Raw genomic sequence first — 19,260 nt, 5'->3', positions numbered from 1 at the left:
TTGTTGATCCAGTCTGGAGGAAAAGGACAGACGGATGTGCGTCAGAAGCCGCGGTGGTGCGAAAAGACGGCCAGGGACCTGCTGCTGGTCGTGATCTCCAAGCTCGGGTCTGGATCTCCAAGGCAGGGCAAGTGTCAATGTTGGTCAGAGCTGCTGTGACTTGCAATTCGGATAGTGGGCCTCCAACGAAGGGAAACAGTGACGAACAAAGCACCTTTAATAAATGCCGAGCTGACGTTGGTCTCTGGTCTCAGATGTACCCAGGTATCGCAGACTTTCATCTTCCGACGGATCTTCCTCGGCCATCGCCCCGTCTGTCCTATTCCTTTGATTTGATCAAGGACCTTCACTGTGAATCCTCCAGGCACAGACACAATACATGGGCCCAGGACTGACTGACGACTGACATATCCAAGCAAGAATCCCGACGGTAAGGTACGGATAACACAAGAGCCCCGTATCGTTCGCCGGGATCATGACGCGAGGTCCTTTGTCGTCCTATGCCTCGACGTTGACCCCTTTTGCGCTGATGTTCATCCAGGTCAGTGTCGCCTCTGCTGAAGCATAAACCGCGGAGTGCATCTCGGGGAACCGGCCAAGATCTCTGCCTTCAGGGTCCAAGCTTGGGCTGAAACCAGATGTATTGGGCTCAGTCAGAGTATCATTCATGACCGCCGTGAGAGTCAAGGACGAACAGTCATCTGTTGCCATTTCCAGGACCGTCAGGGAAACGTTCGACGACAACAGCAACAGCCCAAGCCGCAGCTTCAGCCCGGAAACTAACACTGCTTCCTGGGGGAGTCTAGCTCGTCTGACTAGAGACCTACTAGCCTGATCTCACTTCCTTCCAGACGAGGCGAAGCCGTGGGGACGTTCGCATGTCGACCTAGCCGGCAACTCATGTTTTTCCATTGCCATGCTTCACGTATCTGTGATCAACACTTCAACCAAGTCACCGCCAAGGTATCATGGCGAGCGGTGATACGCTGCCCCAGACAAATTCTGTGGCCTCGTCTGCCTGCAGACCCCTCCAGCTAGAGATGGAGAGGAAAGCCTTAGCTTGCACAAGCTCCAAGCTACGCCGATATGCTCCAGCCATTCGTGCATATGCACCCACATGGAGGGACGTGGAGGTCCAGGAGGAGAGGTCATCGGGGCCGTATCTGCTGCCTTCTGTACAGATAAAGCCGGTACGTATTGCTCGAATGACGCCTTGCTGAATGCTCCTGGCGCCGTCACGCACTGAGGCGGTAAAAGTCCTGGATCTAGGACTCAATCCCTGCCAACTGGCAGCTGTACCACACGCCTGTACCTTAAACTTTCCAGGGACTGTGCGCCGACTGGAGACTTGGCTGATGGACTGCTGCGCGTTTGTGACTGACGTACCACTGACCGCGACTTTGAATATCAAGGGCCGCTCGAGCAAATCAACATCGTCCGAGAATGCCGTCGCCTGTTATTACTGTGCTACAGCGACTGCGTTCTCTACCGGCCTTCTTTTTTATGTACCTTAGGGAGTTGCTTGGAGTCGTCGTCGTCTTCTTTTTCACAGGGAGCAGCCGTACCGGTTTGAGGCTGGGAATCGACAACAGCAAAAGATGGTGTGCACATGTCTCGCCCTTGAGCCGCTTCACATACGGTCTTCACCAGCTGGCAAGGGGCACTGCATCGACCGGCACCTTGTTGTCAATTCCTTGCTATACGAACCATGTCCTCTGACAATCTCTGCGTTTGATAATGGGATCACCGAGTAAAGATGCCCGATAAGTCCGAGGTGCCCATTTCAAGGCCCATTCCGAGTCAACAAATGGAGGCGATCACGAGTTGCCATCGGCACTACTAGACAACGTTCCGACTTAACAACCCGTCCACTATCTTTCTTGTTGCCGACTTGCCTTTCCCATGACTATTCTTGGTTTATTCTTGAGGGATCATCGTAGATCCTGCATGATGGCCCCGTCGACCTAGATAGCCATGAGATGCTTTCAATAAACTCATGCGGCATCAACCACGGAAATTGCAAGACGAGGACACATATAGAAGAGTTCAATTCGTACCTCATCCCTTGCGAGAGGCGAGTCGAAACATGTCGAGTCCCCGTTGAAATAGCTTCCGGAGCGAGCACCGACGAACACGCGCGCTGGGATAGAATCCCACCCAGCCAAGTGTTGGAGCGGGTACTTACCGCCATCTCCCCTGGGCCGGGGGATTGGGGGTGTCGCCAATTCGTCCATCAACCCATCCTTGACACCGAGCAAAGGGGACAGTGACAACCTTGGAAAGCGGAGTCAAACCTACCTGGGCACCTCAAAAGAGGTCCGGAGCATCGGCGCTACCAATCATCCGTGAAAAGCCCCGTTTCCAGTGTGGCCCCGGTCCGGCGCCAGCTGCAGGGGTCCTGGAAGCTACCGGCCCGTCTGAAATTTCCAAATCACCAATTCGAGGGCCGTCGATAGCACCACCACGGCCGCCGCTCTCCGAACGCCCCCAGCGATCACCGCCAAAGCGCCCAGTGACCTCGATGAATTGGGTGGCATCTTGTTAAATCGAACCACGAGACCTTCGAGAGTCTAATAGGCGGCGGGCCCCAACCGCCCCCCTCGCCCACGATGCAGAAACTAATCAAGCGCACGAGACAGGCCGAAAAGGTCCTCGCGAAAAAAATGAAGAAGCGTCAGGGCTACGAGATGACCGATCAGAGGCAGCAGCGCTTCAGGGAACAGCGCCAGCAACTGGACGAGCTCAACGACGATATCAAGACCTCCCGCCTCATCCGCCAGGAGAAATGGAGTATGGGCACTATAGCCCCGCGCCGCGACCTCTTACCCGAATGGGGCGCTTCGGAGGTCAATCGCAACAATCGCCAGACCGGTCTCAAGTTCGGCGAGCTCGAAAAACGCTGCAGTTGGGCCGGGGGTGTCAACCAACTCTGCCTCAGACCCAAGGACCGCGTCGTCCTCCTTGACGGCCCCGAGAAGGGCAAGATTGATCGCATCGAGAGCATTGACAAGTCGACGGGTACCGTAACGCTGGAGACCATTGCCAAGGTACGGAGGAGGCAGTTGCCCTTTTCTGGGACGAAGCAGAGAAGCTAACATCCACCAGATGACCATCGCCGTCTCCGAGAACTTCCAAAAAGCCATAGATGCGCCCCCCACGCAAAACGCTCCGTTAGCCGTTCCCATCTCGTCCATCCGCCTCGTCCACCCCATCAAAGATCCCATAACTGGCTCGACCGGCGACGTAATCATCCGCCAACTCCGTAGCTACAAGCCCCGCAAGTCGCCGAACGGGTCATTCATCTTCCAGCGCCTCATTCCGGGCTACAACATGATCATCCCCTGGCCCGAGGCAGATGAACCCAACCGTGAAGAGTTCAGAGTCGATACTAAGAGCGACCAAGTCAATGAAGAGACCTTCATTCCCACCCTCCTCCGCACGCCGATGCCGGAATCCGTCATCGACGAGCTGCGCAACAAGTACTCGAAATTCCGCACCCGCCACGAGGAGGACTACATCCTCAAGAAGGAGGTCGAGGAGATGGCGAAGAAGGCGAGCAAGAAGCTGACACCGGACGCCGCCGCCACCATCCGCACGCCGCTGCAGGAATTCAACACCCAGCAGCGTCTGGCCCGCCGTGCTCGCGGACAACCCGAGCTGACGGAGGAGATGCTCGAGAAGATTGGCGAGGTTATTGCGAAGAACAAGGCGAGGACATTGAACGCCGCCGGCATGTCCGAGGTTGCGCCAGTCCCGGAAGCCGCCGTCCCGGAAACACCCACGGCCCAAAGCCATCCGCCGCCTCAATAAGGGGAATGCCACGATGTGAGACGTCGGGAAACGGGGCGTTATGTATGAACAAGCAACGTAAAATCTCAAATGTGCAATATTGTACTTTTAGTAGACCCAAAAAGCCGTGTCTATTTCTGCCAAAGAACTTTTGTGTACATCCCGTCTAAGCTTTCTAAATCTACGATCCCAACAGCGTCAGCTTCTGGAACGCTCCGAGGACGGGCGGTTCAAGCTTCTTCGCCCGCGCGTCGAGATGCTCCTGCAGGACGGCATCCGCCCCGGAGGGAATCCACATTTCCCCGTCGGGACCCATGACGGCCTCGGCCTCGGTCTCCTCCTTGACGTTGAACACCTCCCTAACAGCCGCCTTGCACCCCTCCACGACCTCTGCCATGAGCACCTCCACCGCCCTCGCGCGCTCCGTCATGCCCCGCCGCACCAGCGCGAACACGAGCCGGCCGACCTCGTCCTTGGCCCCGCCCTCTACGCGCTCGACGAGGCGGCGGACGCTGTTGACGAGGTACTCCTCCTCGTACACGGTGCCCTTGCGGCCGCGTGCGCGCTTCTTCTCCTCGCGCTTGCGGTTCTTGCTGGTCGCGCGCGACACCCCCGTGCCGAGCGTGCCCACGCTGCCGTCCTTGCCGGTGTACCGCGTGAACAAGCTGGCGTTGGTGCTCATCCGCGAGCTGGCCGCGACGGAGACGTCGTCGGGGATGTCGCCGTGCCCGCCGGGCCGCTCGCCCTCGTAGAAGGCCAACGGGTCCTCCGCCGCTTTCTTGCGGAGCTCCGCCACGCGGGGCACCTGGGAGAGAAGCTGCGCCTTGCAGTCGGCGAGGAACTCGGTGCTGCTGCTGAGCGCCTCGACGAGGCCGGAGTCGAAGACCGTGGGGAGCAGGTCCGGGCGGCGGTCGCGGGCGATAAGGCGGAGGGCCTCGGCGAAGTGGTACCCCTTGCAGAGGCACTTGACCGCCATCTCGAGGGCGGAGAGGTAGTCTGCGTGGATCGTGGCGGCGGCGGCGTACTCTTTGCCCTCCCACAACGCCTCGGCGAGTGTTGATGCGAGTTCTGTGAAGGCGTCCTCCGACGGCGGGGGGGTCTGTTGCTGTGCCGCAAAGAGACACTCGCGCCAGCACGTCACGCCTGCGGCGCGGTAGCAGCTTGTCGCCTTGGAGAAGTTTTGCAGGGTCTCGTAGGCGAGACCTGCGTCGCGGTACTTGGAGTTCGACTCGAGGTGGCTTGCGTACAGGCCGGTGAGGGTCTGGTGGCGCGCTTGGTCGTACCGGTACAAGCCCAAGGCCTCTTGGTAGAGCGAGTGCTTGACGACGTAGTTTTGGAGCTCTTCGAACGCGTCCAAGGCCTTGAGGTGGGAAAGAGCCTTGGCCCTGCGGTCGAGGTGGTCGTCGATCTCAAACTTGCGGCGCAGGTCCGGAAGGTTGTGTAGGTTCTGGATAAAAGGGAGGTACTCCCTCGGATCACGCTGAGATTGCTGAGCAACGAGCAGAGCGAGGTCGAGGTTATACAGACCCAAGGCGTTGTCGTAGAGGCGGTTGACGTCGACGAGGAAGCAAATGTGCTCGACGGCGCGCTCGGCGAGCTTCTCGTCCTCTTGCATGAGCTCCGACACAAGGGTAAGTCCGTCGTCGAGGGCCGGTGGGTCCTTGCAGACGTGGGCGGTGATGATGTTCTGGAGGTTTGTGGCCTTCTTGGATGCCAGGCTCTTGAGGATCGCGTCGCAGATCTTGTTGACCTTGGATTTTGACGAGCTTGTGGCGGGCTCTGGCTCTGACGACCTCGGGGAGCGCTTCGTGTCTTTGTACATTGTTTGAGTGACGTCTTCTTCCCTCAGTGATGACAGGAAGAGATCAATGTAGCTAATGTCTTTGAGCTGCTCCAGGAAAAGACCGACGTTGGACAGAAACTGGCTTGGTTGGTGGTCGTAGAGGATGTTCATGTCGACTCGCTGCGTGCGGCAGAAAGCGAAGGCTCTGCCGTAGTTCTTTTCGTCTACGAGTTGCCTGATACCAGCAACGACCATAGCACGGGGATAGATGGTCTCGAGGTTTCCTCTCGGCATCTGAAGGACCAGGTTCATGTTGGTCGGAGTCGCTGTAACCAGACGAGCGCCACGCTCAATGCTTCGGCATCTCTCGTCAATTTCCGGGTCGTCGCCAGGAACCTCCATTTCTGTACATCGTCAGCAACAGTAGCACTGATATCACGGTGATGACATACCCTCTGGGTCCACCAAGTGCACAAACTTAAGAAAGTGATTGCTCGTTGTGAAGATGATATGCGCGGGGGTGACGGCAAACGAGGTAACATTCTTGGCCAGTTGCTTAGAATTGGCGTAGAGGTGACCGTTCCTCGTCATGCCCAGAGCCACAGGCCTACCGTTCATGTCCCTGACCTCGCACCATGGAAGCTGGTTCGAAAGCTGTGTCCCAAGCAGCTCAGGGGCTTGTTGACTGGGCAGCCTGTACAGCTTGCCTGAGCGATCCTGAGCGATAGCTTCAACCCCTGAATCGCCTTCGTAGCTGAAGATGGACGCTATCGTCTCGGTGGGCTTCAGCTGCGTGGTGTTGGTGAGACTCAATCCCGATGCATTCACAGCGTAGGTCTCGATCTTGAGGCCCTCTGCAGATGTCAGAAGTTGGCACTCCGTCTTTGAAGAGAAGGCTACTTGAAGCGGGACCCCAGCCGCATCAAAGACAACCTTGGCCAGCTCCTTGGGGCGGATTGACCTGTCTCCCTTCGTCTGCCACTCAAAGACGTCCAGTCCCTTACGGTGCAGCACCGCCATCAGCGAGTTACTAGGATCAAACGCGACATCAACGACGCTGGCAGGGAATTCCGGCTCAGCCCATGCCATGGGCGGCGGCACATTCGCCGTCCGAAAGGGGGTCAGCTTGACCGTTTGCCCGTCGATCACGGCAACTGATCCGTGGTCGTTTGGGGGGCTCAAGGAGCCGCGGGCCACAGTGAAGATGTACTCGGCAAAGTTCACACCGCCTGAGCTGTTGTCAACGTCACGAACTTCAGAACCGAAGAGGCCATCATACCTATTGTTGCGGCAGCGAAACGAAGCGGCTTTTCGGGATGCCAGGAAAGCCCGGAAAACTCGGACGCCAGCGGCAGTTCCTGCTTCAGATACCAGTGATAGTTGCCCATCGTCCACAGCTGTATCCTGTCCTTCAAAATGACAGCCAGGACGGTCGAGTCAGAGTTCCACTCGAGCCGGATTTTATCATGCTCGCTCAGGGGTCCATCAGCATTGCGGAGCGTGAACTGCCCATGCCTCAGACCGTTCCTCTCGAAGAACACGACGTCCGTTTTCTCGGGCAGCCGCTGAATGCCAGCAATCAAGTTGCCCGACGGCCTCCAGCTGAGGCTGCCTTCAAGGTGGTCCACGGGCTCGCTGACACTGTCAAGCACGCCCTCGCGAGAGAAGACCCTCACGACTCTCCTCGCGCCGCCAGCGGTCGAGTTGATGGCGACATATGCGCCGTCGCCCCTCCAGCTGACAGCCGCGCTCCCGTCTTCATTCACACTCGGCAGTCCCTCGTCGACCTTTTCAGGAATCGTCGGGTCGCGAAGCGCCTTGGCGCCCTTGCCCTGGAACTGCGTCTCCTTCTTGCCCCATCCCACAGAGACATGCTTCGACAGCTTCAAGTCCTCCGCGGTCATCTCGACATCGGCAATGGGATCGAACGTCCTGCCCATGAAGACAGCATTGCCCTCCCTGGTCACGACAACGAGCAGCTCCTCGTCGGGGGACCATCCCGCTGCAGCGATGCCGGCGTCAATGGAGCCGACAATCTCAATCTGAACATCACCGGCGCCGCTGAAGCCATCATCCTCCTGGACCGTGACGATGTCACCCCCCTCGAGGATGATACACGTCGTCAGGGTATCGCTGAAGTGGTGGATGCTGGCAACCCTGTCCGCGGGCAGGTCCGGGCTCGGGCTCGGCGCATCCCAGCTCGCAACGACGTGTGATTTACTGCCGATGCCATGTTAGTAAAATTCCGTCACCGCTTCACACACGTGTGGTGCACAGCCCGAAGCCACTCGTAGCATGTCAGCTTGAACAATCACAGCTACAGCCACATGACCACCGCCCAAGACCCTGGGGATATAAGTCTAGGAGCTTGGGTGAAATAAACCGTCAAACGATCAACCATCGTGAAACAGGGAAAACCGGTTGCAACGTTAAACATAGAAACAACGCTAAGAAACTAGGTAATGGAGGGTAGGGGGGAAGGGGGCAAGGAGAGGCATAGACAGAGATGAAAAATGGCGCCACACATTTGCTGCTGTTGCTGGTGGTCCGACAGCCTCACCAGCTCAATGGTGGCTTTCGCCTCGGTCGGCCCAGTGGTGCAGAGGACCTCGTCTTTGGCGGGGTCCCAGCATGCCGAGGTGACGGCAGCCGCCGACGGTGACTCTTGCAGCCAGGCGCCGTATCGAATGTTGCGCAGGTTCCGCATATCGTCTTTTCCTCACTCTGGCTCGTGAGTCTCGGCTCTTGTGATTCCTCGGCCGATTGCGGTTATGTCCGCAGTGTCATCGGTGGTGGTGGTGGTCGGGTTGTGAAGCAAGCAAGTGAGTGAGTCGTTGCGTTCGTGAGTGTGTCCCGCCTTCACCTCTGGTGCTGCAACTTTTTTTTTTCCCCCCTTGACCCCCCTCCATTGCCTCACTTGCTGAAAATCTCATATGCGCCGTCGCGGCCCATACGCGGGCACACTAAGAAGCCCCTCGCCCTAACATTGGTAGCGCTGCACGCCGTCAGGTACCTGAGTACCTTGGCGGGGCCCAAGCTCGCTGGGCCCTCTGCTTCGGCGGCGGGCGCTTCAAGCAGCGCGGCGGATTGGGTATCCCGGAATAAGGGGGGCAAGCCCGCCTCCGCCCGCCGCAAGCCACACGCCTCCGCGCTTGCCCACAGCTTCAGTTGAGGATTGCCTCGTCTCTGCTACACTTGTCGTCGCCTCTTCCATGTTTTTTTTCTCTTCTCCTTCCAGATTCTTGTTAGGACAACACACACAGCAGACCAGCAATCCCAGATCTGTTCAGCAAGCTCCACGGAGTTTCTCGTAACGGCCATTTCCGATTCATTTTCTTCCATATTGACTGGGGGTGGGAAAAGGCATAAACTCTGAAAAAATCATTTGCTTGTTCCATCGTTGTACGGCCATTGCAAAAAGGTAACAGCCGGGCCGCTGCGAGACCCTAAACACCACCTGACAAAACACCGCTTGCATGAACACCGTCTCGCAACATGGTGCTAGAGTCAGCCCATACCAGAGTGAACAACAGGCAACCAAGGCCTAGAACTACAGCGCAAAGACCTCCGTAACGCGTAGAGAGGTTGCATGACGGGAGGAAGGATATGCAGTACTGCGTAGGGGAGGGGGCCGAAGAAGCAGACCGGCACTCATCCCGCATAGCATTACCCGAGCACATTCGCCAGTCGGCTTGTACCTACGTAATCATGCATCCAATCACCGCCCTCCCCGCAGGACCCGGCCAGCAAATCATAGCCCTGGAAGCCGATCGTCTCCTCCCCTCCTCGGCCAAAAGTCTGGCTGCCCCGGATTTTGCCATTAGCGCATGCAAAAAAGCCATGTCCCCGGGCGTAGCTCTCTCTGCTGCAACAGACTGTGCTGTCCCGTCAATGGCCGAGCCGGTCGACTCCCTTTCCATTCCTCAACAAGCTTTCCTGGTGCTTCCCAACCATTTTCCCATATAACCTGAAGGGAAACAACCCGAACTCATATCTTGCATATACACATCTGTCACCAGAACCAACGATCCATTTAGACCCTTGCTTTGCGTCTCCCCAGTGGTCATCTGGCTAACCAATTCGCGCCCACTCGTCCATACTTTTTACACACCTACCTTACCTGCCAGACGATAGGTCTGATACGAAGCACCAGAAAATGGAGGAGGCATATAAGCAGTACGCGAATCAGGCGCGTCGGAAGAACCGCTCCAGCACAAACCTGAATCACCTCTCCCTCGCCCCGTTCACCTCGAGGTTGCCGATGCAAGATGACGACGCCTTGCCCGACCACCTCACCTCGCCAGCCCACAGCACCTCTTATCTACAGGGCAAATCAGCACCCACGACGCCGGGCCTTCTAACCCGCTCACCTGCCCGCTCAAACTCCCACGTCCGCCGCGCCTCCGTACCGCACGCCGAGCTCACCAAGAGCAAGTCCGCAACGCACCTGGCCCCCGCGGCCAACGACCGCAAAGCCCACTACCGAAAGTCCGTCTCGGGCACCACATCTCCTACTGTCCGCCGCCGCAAGGATGACTTCTCCGCCAGAGACCCCAATGACAGCGATTGGCTTCTGCGGACCGGCGCGCTCATCAGCAACGAGAGCCGCGAGTTCAAGGGCCAGGCGTGGCTGGTGTCGAGAGAGAGCTCCACGAGCTTGACGGGCATAAGGGACGCGGAAGACGAGGCTTTCGAGAGGGAATTGGCTCGCGAGCGGGAGCTGGCTAGTCGTCGCGGCAGCCGGCGCGGCAGCCTTGCAGATATGGACGGAGCTTACACCCATTCTGCACGTCCGAGTCGTCCTGGAAGTCGGTCAGCTAGCAGGGCGGGCACCAGAAGCCAGATGTTGACTCCCATGGAGCGACACTCTGACGAAGGCTATTTCCCCCGTCACCATGACAGTGACGAGGTCGTCCCCGGACCCGATTTTGTCAATCTGGACGAGAAGCTTGAAGCCTTCGACTTTGACACGACTCAAGATGACGAAGCTGCCGTCAGGAGACTTGTCAAGGGGGAGAGGGCTGGTGCCGCTTCGTGGGTGGGAAACATCCTGGGATGGCCGCTGTTCGCGGTTGAAGAAAATGAGGAAGAATCGGACGACGAAGACGTGGAAGGGGATTTTGGACATGAAATCGACGAGGCGCAGGAGCTCCGTACGTGGTCAGCACGGCATTTTGAGGGCGTGCCCAACGCCCCGGAAGAGCGGATTCCGCCCCCAAAGGCTAACGAGGGTGGTTGGCAGGATGCGGCATGGTTGCTCAGCGTGGCCACCAAAGTCTTGTTGTAAGTGGACAATGGAAGAGGGGAGGAAAATTAGGTGTCCACGAAAGGAGTGCCTGCCAAGGGGCTTTTCGGCCGCCCTTTGGGAGAACGGTGATGTGGGTATCACGACAGCCCTAGCAATTGGCAGGACTGGGAACATCACCGTTAGACTATTTGAGAACCCCGGCAGCCGAATCTGCAGGGTATGTTTGTTAATGTTTACTGGGCCCCACGTTACTTTTCTGCCGGATCCTTCCAAAAGTTGAATATACTAAGTACCGCGAGAAGCAATATTTACCGCGTCTCGAAGCCATCTGCTTATGGCCCATGTTGTCGGCCCCTCGTCACTCGGGAATGTTGCTGCTGCTCACGTCCCCTCCCTAATGGTTCCTCGTGCAGATTGCGGCGCAAACATTCCTTCGTCCATGATCGGCGCTGCGAGATGGAATCAATAGCACCCTTCTCGTAGAAGAACCACCTGCCTGTTTCAGTGAAAAGACATGTACAATCTCAGCTGCGAGGTTGAACGAAGCTCGCTCTTCATTCTTCCGGCCAAGAGGCTACAAACCACGTGATCACTTACACCAGCAGGCGGAGCTGGTGACGTCTGGCCTGTTTTCAGCCGTATCAACCACGGCCCTGAGAATGCTGCCCGTCGAAATATCCGGCCGGGCAGAATGTTTGTTTTTCTTCGGGCGTCTAGAAAAAAATAGAGAAAAAGTCTGATGCGAAACGGCTGCTCCCGACCAACGGAAAGGTGCGGATTTCATCTGAACCATCGTCTCGAAGCTCCCAGAGGGCCATGATAGCCGGCCAAGCCGGCGCAGGGAGGCTACTCGCACAGCAGGACAAAAAACAGGTTTTGGGAGTGTCACCTCGCACTTGCATGCAGATTCGGCGGGAACCTCGTGTTGTCTGCGCAGACGGGCTCGAGAGACGGTGAAGGACATAGTCGGGGAGGAGCAGGGCGCCTTGCGATCGCCCAATACCTGTCGCTCGTGTGAGCCACGCCCGTGGATCAACGTTTCCGCCGCGATATTTTACCGTCTGGCCGTTCCGCAGACCACGGTTTTCAAAGTTGCTTGACCGATGTATGCCCCTTGTTATTCGGACGGATGCCGACCGCCAGAGTGGAGCCAGGATTCAGCCGTAAAGCGGGGAGCGAGTGAGCATGAATTTACAACAGACAAATCGTCTGGAGTCCACCCGCGATGAGATCTGGAGGCCAGCAGAGGTTTGCTTTAACCTCCCTCAGAACCTTCAGTAAGCTTTGTGATTCTAAGCTGCATGCTCCCCAAATGAAACTCGTCGGTAATTGTCACAGGCAGGCTCTTGTAATGTTCAGACTCTGAACGCGCTACCGCCTTCGTCATGGAATCCATTATTCGAGGTCATGAATACCGGAGCCAATCCTCTGGCTTAGGCCTCGTGGCAAAGCTCTGAAGAGGGCTGGTGGTAAAGATGTCACCGTACATTAGCCATTGGCTGTGCGATATCGAGCTTTCATCCACTGATGCGACGATCGAGGTTTGACGAGAAAGAGTCAAAGGAGCTGTCACTTCGGTAAATCTTCTTCACCTCGTTTCTGGCTCCCTTCCTTACTGAGCCGTAATGCCATCCTAGCAGACTTGGCGCATGCGTGACACCCAAGTTCAGCCGAACCAATCATCAGACGAATCGAAGCGGCTGCACTCCCGTCCTTTTGTTCACAGAAGGTCGAAAATGCTCTGGAAGGTGCGGAGCGATATGTCTTGGATCCCGCGAGCGGGCGACCAAGATGGGCCTGGTGGTGGTGGTGGTGGTGGGACCGACGAAGCCCGTGGAGATGAAGTTCTCAGTTAGCGGCATGCCGATTTCCGGCCTACCGCATCTGTAACCCGACCGTCAGGAGTGGATCTCCGTAAAACACGGAGCCTGCCACGTTACGGTCCCGTCCTGCCGGATTTTTTGGCGTTGGTGAGGCCGTAGAGTTACCTAGCTTCGAGCGGCTGAGCTCCAGCAAGAACTAGGAGAGACCGCGCCCATAGTCCGAAGTAGCCGAACCACCGGAACAGGTTTCTGTCGACAGAAACTGTTCTCTCCGCCGCACTGGACTCGCAATCAGCCAGACGAGAGCCGCGAGGATGCAGCGGCGACTGCGGCAGGCTGTGAGGTGGTGGTGGTTAGTGGCAGCCGTCGGCATGGACCACAGACGGTTCTGACCCAAAACGGAAGCGTCCAGGAGCCAATACATCCTGGTCCTTGCATAGCCTGCGGTGCGACCCACCGATGACGTTCAGGCGCGTTATGACGTCTGGGAAGAAACTAACTCCAACCCCCCAGAGTGCATATGCAAGGAGCCCCACCTCACCACCAGTTAACCACCTCGACGGAACCCCATCACGGAGAGCATGGTGGACAACACCACCACACCGGCCACACAGCGCACGAAAATCCTTTTTTTCCTTTGCTGAAAAGAATCTGGAAGTGGGGTGTCAACCGTCGGCCGAGAGAGTCTAGCCTCCATCGACGAGTTCCAACGAGTTGATTCTGCAGCGGTGTGGGACGGTACTTCACCAAGCTTTCCCTGTCAACTGTACTGCGCCGGTGGCATTGGGTGGCATATCAGCATGGCCAAGAGTCTTGAATCAGGAACGGATCGTCGAAAGGCCTTTGGGGACGGGGTTAGGACCCTGCATTCCGCCGTTGCTGGGCCCATCCAGTTGCCTCTTTTTCGCTCCCCGATCTCTGCCTCCCGCGGCTGCCCTTAACTTGGCTTCAACCCCTCCCACCATGTCTGGGGCTTCCTATCGGTGTGGAGTGGTGAACCATTGGTATCGTGAGTTTCCAGACGCAATAGTTGAGCAAGTATCGTCAATTTGCCACAGCTCCAGCGAGGGTCGTTGATGGGTGTCTGGAGTGTATCGAGACATTGTCTATGGATCGTCCAAATTGCGCCCGTACTCCGTTGACTGGCCACGTCTGCTAGTCAGGGGCTGGCTGAAGGAGGGGTTTGACTGACGGGGCCAGTGACGACCAACTTCAGGAGCTATGGCTGGGAATCGGACCTCAAAGCTCACTTGCGCAGTACTGGCTTTGCTTTTCCGACGCAATCTCTGGGAAGGTTGCGTAGCCTTGCGCCAAATCTGCCGTCACGTCACTCTTGATAGGACGTGGCGGAGAAGGGACGGAGAGAAATTGAATAAACGACCGGCAGTAGGCGAAACAAAAGGTAAACCTCAAGATGAGACGGAAGTGAGATTCGAAGTCGGTGAGTGCCCGCTTGGAAGCAAGTAGAGACCAAGCTGCGCCAGGTTGCCGAGAGGAAGTCGAAGGAAGGCAGCGGAAGATGCTGATCATAACCTATTCGTGACTGCGGCGCGAGAGATGCTATCTAGCTTGCCATGCAGGGCGGCGCTTTCGCATCGTCTAGGATCCTGGCGACCGGGCATAGTCGCAAGGAGGGCCCGGCAGACGGAGGGGGTAAGTAGCGTGGTTGTCCTGTGTCGGTGCTCAGACGTACTGTATGTGTCCGTAAGGCAGTATGGATATCCTCAACCAGAGGACGGAACCACGTTCGGTCTAGAAGGTTTCCGAGGGAGGGGGAAACCGACGGCGGGTAGGTAACAGCGGTGCGTGTCTATCAGCTGTGGTGCTGTCGGTCAAATGACAAGTGATCCGGCGTGTTCGGATTGAATCCTGACAGCTGGAGGCGCTGAGCCAGGCGCTGTCATGACGCGAACCTGGTTTATTTCCTGCGAAAGTTGGTAAGTGTGGGCACTGTCAAAGGCCTAGACTCTGTAAAAGAGCGCCGAGAACGCCCGTGGTAAGACGTTGTGAGAACGTGCGTGGTTGATCAGGGCTGATCGTCAGGACTCACCTACTGGTGCGAATGCGGTCGACGTACGGATATTGCATGGAGAAAAGAAATCACAGGCCGGCAGAGAAAGCCGGGACGCAAGTGACAGAAAGCCAAGAGTTGGAGGGAGGGGTCGGGTACTTGTAGGAGCTGCACTGTGAATGGATTTGTTTCTCTTCCTCATTTGATAACACAAAAGAGCTCGCGATTGTACCATAGTAGAAGAGAAAACCATTTGAACCCAAAGGTAGGGAGGCACGGGCGAGCCGGAGGACTGTCAAGGTCGGAAGAGCCTCACCTTAAACTCAAGGCAGGCAGGACGGCCGGTTGGTTGGTTCCTTCCGTTTACCAACTTGCGCAGCACTTCAGGTCGTCGGTGAAGAAGAAGATTCACCCTCAGGACAGGCGTGCCTTGTCCCGGCGGGTTACATAGGGCGTCCCTAGCTCATGGACGAGTGACCAGAGATGCTGCATCGAAGGAAGACAATGACACGATGAGCCCCGTACGTAGGGGGATGCCAGACGCGTTAAAGGTGCTAGCAGGCTCTGCCCCAGCAGTATTCGGTTACCTTATCCACCTTGGGTTCCTTGCCTTAGTTGGGCTGCTGCAGCGGCAAGCTAAGAAGGTGCCTGCTTGGATGCTTGGCCGGAAGGGCAAGGTACTTGTCGTTCAGATACTCCCGTCTCCTGTAGCTCGGTAAGATACGGCGGCCACTTCAGTCGCAGTTGTTCTTCTTGTCGTCAAAGTATTTGCATGCTGCTGTTTGCTGCGTGTGTTGTGTTTTGACGGAGGCTCCCGGGCGAACCCTGAAAGACAAGGGCTATGAATGATGCACCTCTGGCGACGCTTCCATCAATTGATTAAGTATGAGGTCAGGTCGGCGCGCCTAGAACTCGTGCGGTGGATATCCAGCCTCCTTCCCTCTCGTTACGGCGGCAGCTCCCAGCTCCCAGCAGCATCAAGCTCCCTCCCAGTCCAGCATCTCCCAACCCGAGTTTTGGCGGCCGCCAGACCTCGCGGCGCACTGGCTGGGTCATCGCTGCCTTCCGTACGGTGATGCTCGACTCGCTATTTCGTCCGCCTTGCTTTCTGGCTTTGAGTTACTCTGGTATATCTCGTCTCAACCAGTCTGGATTGTCCTTTTAAGCCGGGACAGCGTCTCTATGATCTAAACGGATGTGGCCGAGGACGTTGGTTACACTTTTCTGCTGTTTACTCTGCTGTACTCTCCGTCAATCTGCAGTGCAGTGACCAGCGTCAAGTGTACATGCCTCTCTGCGTCCGCCGTCTCTCTTGTCAGCGATTCTCATCTCCATAGTATTTGAGCCACCTTACTCACTACCGTTCAAACCTCGCATCTCCTGCCGCAGCGTTCCTCCAACCAACAAGGAGGGAAAGACACGGGGGAAAAAGACAGCAACCGCATCCGCCAACATTCCTGCCTCCCGACCTACTTACGCCGTACCTTCCTTCCCTACCTACGTACCTTACCTACGTCCATACCTTACCTACCTTACCTACTCACGCCCACTAAGGTACCACATACCTTACCCGGACGAAGGCCCTGCAGAAAAAGGTGACCCAATCCCGCCGTATCATCGCTTGACCCTGACTTTCGTCCCCCGCTCCTTCCCCCCTCCACTCCTTCGTCACCACGACCCCTCCACCGTCCGCCCCTCCTCTTGGGCAGTACAACGTCTGCCCGCAGCAACGTCCCACGCAGGCCTTGCAGTAACATTTCCGGCATCAGTAAGGGTCGCCCGCTGCCGCAAGAGCAGGGGAAGAAGCAGAAGCAGAAGCACCGCAACCAGGACCAGGACCAGGACAAGGACCGAAACTACCACAGCATCAGCATCAGCAGTTGCAGCAGCAGCAGCAGTTGCAGCAGCAGCAGCAGTAGCAGCGCTTTCTCTCCAGACCCGTCGGCTTCCCAAGGCTTGTCATCCGGCTTAGTTGGACTCGTGAGCCTGTCTCACTGAACTTCACCTCAACTCACCGTACCTACTTTACCGACGCATCTCAGTTGCTCACATCGTCCTCACCTGGCGCCTGACACCTGGCGCGCGTTTCCCAGCCGGAAGGTAAGGTCGCACGCATCTCTGCCTGCCCCCTCAGCACCCAGCACCCAGCACCCAGCACCCAGCACCCAGCACCTGCACCTGCAACTGCAACTGCAACTGCAACTGCAGCAGCTCCAACACCAAGACTCCCCAACCAAAATCGCGCTAGGGATCACTCCCATATTTGCCCTTGGCCTTTTTGAGAGATCATCTCCCCTCCTCTCGTGCCCCGGTCCTACTGCCCCGGCCGTCACGCCTTCTGCTTCTAATCAGCCGCCCAGGGCCCTCTCGACCCTGGCGTCTGGTGTACCTTTTTATTTTTATTTTATTTTTTACCTCAACTCAGGCGCTCAACGGCACTCGCTCAACCCGCCTGCCCATTCACCTTTCACCTCTCACCTCCCAGTGACCTTGACCTTGATCCTCATCTTCGTCCTGGAGGTGAGGGTGGCTGCTGCAACTGGATACCCTAGACGGCGCTTCTTATTGCTCTTGTCGTTGTCGCGTGCCCGTATTGCTACACTTGACATTTTGGGAGATTTCTCTTTTGTCAACCCTGAACGCTTCTCTTTTTGCCCGCCTCCCTGATACACATCATAGTCACCTCACCCTCGCCCGCAAACTTCTTACATCACTTCTTCAACCTCACCTAACAGCCGCATCTCTCAGGTTCCTTCACCTTAATTCAGCTGCAACCTCCTCGCGCCTAAGCAAAAGCCGAAGACGAACTACAAGCCCTGCCGCTACTTGATCTTCCTTTTCCAGAAGGTACAGTCCTGTCCTCTCCCGCCATGGGCCATCTCGCTGCTAACCCAGCAAGTCCAGGTACTTCGCAGTCACCAACGCAACCCCACCACGCAGCTCTTCCCCTCCAAAAAGTCCACCTACCCACATCACTCACTGCATCCCCCGCCGAAAAATTATTAGACACCTCGGAAGCCCTACCTGCTTTTTTGCCTACCTTACACCTTGCCTCGCCTTACCTTAGCAGAGCAGACAAACTCGTCTTATATGCGCACCCGACCAGAATCGGACCCGACTTCCAGCTTACCCTTTCCTACTCTAGCTCGCCCAAACAACTGCTCGCTGTATCCAATCCTCACTCCCGGACCCTTTTCATCGTTCATCTGTAAGTAATTTGTCGTGCCCTTCTCTCCCGCTTTCGCTTGCTTTTGCTTCTGCGGCGGCTGTATTGTCTCTGCGTTGTCCCCTTCCTCCCCTCCATCCGAATACCCACACTCAGCTGCACATGCCCTTGTTGCGGTATATCTCATTCATCATCACCCGCAGCTCCAACAATCATTGATGCTGCTTTCCCTTACCCGGCACAACAGAAAACAAATCATACCCAGCGTTACCCTTCCTCGCCCCCAGGGACCGGGCGCAGATATTCCCAAGCCTTCATTCCCATCCCGCAATCCACATCACACCACACACATCCATCCATCGTGGGATCCACCCTTGGACTGAACCTCCTTAGTTGCCTCGGGCTCTCTAACCAAATCTTCGCTTCAGTAGCTCCTCCGTGTCTCCGTGCTGCCACCAGTCACACTTGAGTGTCACTCTCGGTCACTCTTACCCCTCTAGAGCCTTTATCCGCTCTGTTGTCAACTCCTGCCTGATCACCAAACAAGAAAGAAACCAGTCTAACAAAATAAACACAAATCGCCAAAATGCCTGCCTCTGAGGACAAAGTACGTGAGCAACCATCAAAGGAAAAAATGTTGTGGTCATGCGGCGGTTTGGACTGTGAGGGCTAACGTGGGGTGTTGGGCACAGAGCGATGACGGTCCCCTCAGCACCACCGACTTTGGCGACGCGATTGACTCGGTCACCTTCGGTCAGATCCTGGAGATGGACGATAGCGAGGATGATCGCGAATTCAGCCAGTCAATCGTCTTTGGCTTCTTCGAGCAAGCAGAAGAAACTTTTGAGTCGATGGACTCGGCTTTGTGAGTCGCATCATCACCGCCCGCCCTCACCTTTTGTCCCCCACTACCCATCCTTCCCCCCTCTTCTTCGTTTAGCCCCCCCTTACCCGCGGCCCAACGGTTTTCCGTGGGCCTTGGGCTGGTCCAAATATGCTCCTGGACAACGCTGACTCTCATCTCTTGTCAACGCAGAGAGGAAAAGGACCTCGAGAAGCTGTCGCAATTGGGTCACTTCCTCAAGGGCTCATCGGCCACGCTCGGCCTCGTCAAGGTTAGAGACAGTTGCGAGAAGATCCAGCGTTACGGCAAGAAGGAGAACGAGGATGGCACCCCGGAGAAGGATGAGAAGCTGTGTCTGGAACGTATTACCGAGACGCTCGAGGCGCTCAAGACGGAGTACGAGGACGCCGAGAAGGTTCTGAAGAAGTTCTACAACACCACCGACGCCTAAAGCCGACACACGACTCCCAACGACGTCGCGCTCCACGTCGCGGAATCAGCCGCACCGTCTCCAGCATTAGAAACGATGGCTACGACGACGGCAAGGACGTGGAACAAAAGGGACGGTCTTGCCCTTCCCGAAAAGACCTACAGCT

General features: G+C 56.8%; 4 protein-coding genes across 4 annotated transcripts; 3 read left to right on the top strand and 1 right to left on the bottom strand.

Moving 5' to 3' along the window:
* Positions 1-2,609: 2,609 nt before the first annotated feature.
* GCG54_00002208 (uncharacterized protein) lies at positions 2,610-3,810 on the top strand (the record flags this gene model as incomplete). The annotated part of the gene is made up of 2 exons (XM_045402304.1): positions 2,610-3,047; positions 3,106-3,810. 2 exons carry the CDS (start codon positions 2,610-2,612, stop codon positions 3,808-3,810), a joined length of 1,143 nt encoding a protein of 380 aa, XP_045258666.1.
* A 160-nt stretch (positions 3,811-3,970) lies between these two features.
* GCG54_00002207 (Elongator complex protein 1) lies at positions 3,971-8,279 on the bottom strand (the record flags this gene model as incomplete). Its single annotated transcript, XM_045402303.1, has 4 exons — positions 3,971-5,976; positions 6,025-6,825; positions 6,852-7,792; positions 8,098-8,279. 4 exons carry the CDS (start codon positions 8,277-8,279, stop codon positions 3,971-3,973), a joined length of 3,930 nt encoding a protein of 1,309 aa, XP_045258665.1.
* Positions 8,280-9,728: 1,449 nt separating this feature from the next.
* GCG54_00002206 (uncharacterized protein) lies at positions 9,729-10,859 on the top strand (the record flags this gene model as incomplete). The annotated part of the gene is made up of 1 exon (XM_045402302.1): positions 9,729-10,859. The coding sequence occupies one exon, from the start codon at positions 9,729-9,731 to the stop codon at positions 10,857-10,859; it is 1,131 nt and encodes a 376-aa protein (XP_045258664.1).
* A 7,547-nt stretch (positions 10,860-18,406) lies between these two features.
* GCG54_00002205 (Multistep phosphorelay regulator 1) lies at positions 18,407-19,115 on the top strand (the record flags this gene model as incomplete). Its single annotated transcript, XM_045402301.1, has 3 exons — positions 18,407-18,427; positions 18,513-18,685; positions 18,857-19,115. The coding sequence occupies 3 exons, from the start codon at positions 18,407-18,409 to the stop codon at positions 19,113-19,115; spliced, it is 453 nt and encodes a 150-aa protein (XP_045258663.1).
* Positions 19,116-19,260: the final 145 nt, after the last annotated feature.

The sequence above is a fragment of the Colletotrichum gloeosporioides genome (genome assembly GCF_011800055.1).
Source record: "Colletotrichum gloeosporioides strain Lc1 chromosome Unknown consensus_84, whole genome shotgun sequence".
NCBI classification, from domain to species: Eukaryota; Fungi; Ascomycota; class Sordariomycetes; order Glomerellales; family Glomerellaceae; genus Colletotrichum; species Colletotrichum gloeosporioides.
The sequence above is the reverse complement of the archived record's forward strand: the minus strand, read 5'-3'. Positions and strand labels throughout refer to the sequence as shown.